This window comes from Plectropomus leopardus, unplaced genomic scaffold (assembly GCF_008729295.1).
Source record: "Plectropomus leopardus isolate mb unplaced genomic scaffold, YSFRI_Pleo_2.0 unplaced_scaffold18908, whole genome shotgun sequence".
Classification (NCBI taxonomy): domain Eukaryota; kingdom Metazoa; phylum Chordata; class Actinopteri; order Perciformes; family Serranidae; genus Plectropomus; species Plectropomus leopardus.
In genome coordinates this window covers 1-1,936 of record NW_024620395.1, presented here as the reverse complement: position 1 = coordinate 1,936, position 1,936 = coordinate 1, and the positions used below count along the sequence as shown (strand labels likewise).

Sequence of the window (1,936 nt, the reverse complement as noted above, 5' to 3'; positions counted from 1 at the left end):
TTTTTTTTTTGTGATGCAGAATTATGGTGATTTATTATGTGTGCACCTTATAGGAGAAATGCTGGACCAGCTAGGAACCACTGGTTTAGAGGCTATATCAGTATGATGTTATTGTTGTTATGATTATTATTATTATTATTATTTTACCCCCAATGATTTATTCCATGTCGACATCTTCTTTAGAGTCTGTCTTTGTTTCTGGCGAACTGTCACTGAGGACACACTCGGACTTGTCAGGGTGGTCCTTGATCTCTAAATGCTCTTTTCTGTCTGCATCGACAGGCTTAATGAGTTGTGGACTGTGTTCGTGGGCGAAAGTGGAATCGCTGCAAATAACAGAGGTGTGAGTACTTTTGCCAAAGGCGACCCTGGACGGGCTGGTGTGCGGTGAACGTGTCTTGTCCTCGGATCCCACCTGTCCCTTTTGCGTGGCGTCTGCACACTCCGGCGAGCTGCTCCTACATCCCCCCGAGCTGCCGCAGCGGACACTGGACTGGTTTCTGTCCGCCGGTGCGTCGCTGTCACAGTTCGCCACAGTTGTTGTTGCTGTTGTTGTCTTCAGAGCAGTTTGAGGAACAATGAATCCAAGCGGCTGTGTGATGGGATAGAGCAGAAAGTGTCCTTTTCCTATCAAAGGCCGTGAGGAGGGTAAGGCCGCGGGGTTGCGTCTCGGTCTGGAGTCCGAAAGGAGGCTTTCGACGCTAAAAGGGTTGAGTTTCTGCACGCTGGACGCGCTGTTGTTGTTGGCGCACAGGCTGGACCGGTGGCTGGCGTCGGTCGAGTCCAGCTCGGGTGCGCCAGCGTCCCGGTCCAAGTGTCTTTGGTTCTGGTTTTGGGTCTGGAGAGGATGAGGTGTTTGGTCGCAGCTCGATTGGTTCCCCCCCACAGAGTCGTAATGCAGGCTTGCGTGGTCAGAGTCGGTCACATGCGACACCCCGCTGTCGCTGTCTGATCCCGGGGTGTGAAATAAATCCCCAGCAGCGAGCTTGTTCTGGGACTTGAGCAGCCGGCGCTCCTGCTTTCGTTTCTTCTTCTCCATCCTGTCCAGCTCTCTCCGGGCGATCTCCTCTGGGTCCATGGGCTCCCCGCTGCAAGTGGTGGGGTGGGCGTTGTGAGCAGGTCGACCCGGACCTTTCTTTGTGTTCTCCTTTTTCCTCCATTTGGCTCTGCGATTTTGAAACCATACCTGCAGAGGAGGAAGTGAAAACATGTGTAATAATCTGTCATTGCAAGAGGGGGGAAATTAATTAGGGCAAAAATTGTCAGTGTTTTTAACAATATGGTAATTAAACAAACAGTGAGGTTACACTTTGCTCTTGCTGTTATATGCAGGCTTTTAATTAGGCCTGATTGAAAAAAAATCTGTGCACAGACAAGGCTGCAAAAAGTTAGACTGAAGCTTAACAAATGAAGTTTTACATTTAAAGGGAGGTTAAGGTCAGGCGTAATATTTCATTTTTATTATTTATTATTACTATGCAAACTCTGCAATTAAATTTTGCGTTCACTTCATTGTTTTCCTCAACAAAATATCGTATGGAAAAAAGTATATGACGAAAAAAAAACACTTCTGCAATCAAACTATCTGAGGCTGATATACAATGAACATTTTTTGTTTTTTTTTAAATAATACTGCCAATATTTTTGACAATTACAGCATCAAGATATCTGATAAATAATTTAATAAAAACATAAAGATAAAAAAATATCAGCCGGCACCAAAGGCATCATTATTTTTCAAAATAAAGGTGTGAATTAAATTGATTTATTGGACTAACATAAGCCATGAAAGGTCAAACAACACACATCCATCTAGTGAGTCATTTTAATTATTTATAAAAAAAAAAAAATTAAAAAATATATTACAAGGTGTATATTATGAACCCAAATTAACCTGTGTTAGCTGAAGGTTTATTGTGCATTTTTTTTCAGCAGT

At 43.8% G+C, this 1,936-nt stretch overlaps 1 protein-coding gene across 1 annotated transcript; it reads right to left on the bottom strand.

The window, feature by feature from the left end:
• Positions 1 to 157: 157 nt before the first annotated feature.
• On the bottom strand, positions 158 to 1,186 carry LOC121965176 (homeobox protein unc-4 homolog; the record flags this gene model as incomplete). Its single annotated transcript, XM_042515335.1, has 1 exon — positions 158 to 1,186. A coding segment is annotated over one exon (1,029 nt), but the record flags the coding sequence as incomplete, so codon positions are not given.
• Between the last annotated feature and the right edge of the window lie 750 nt (positions 1,187 to 1,936).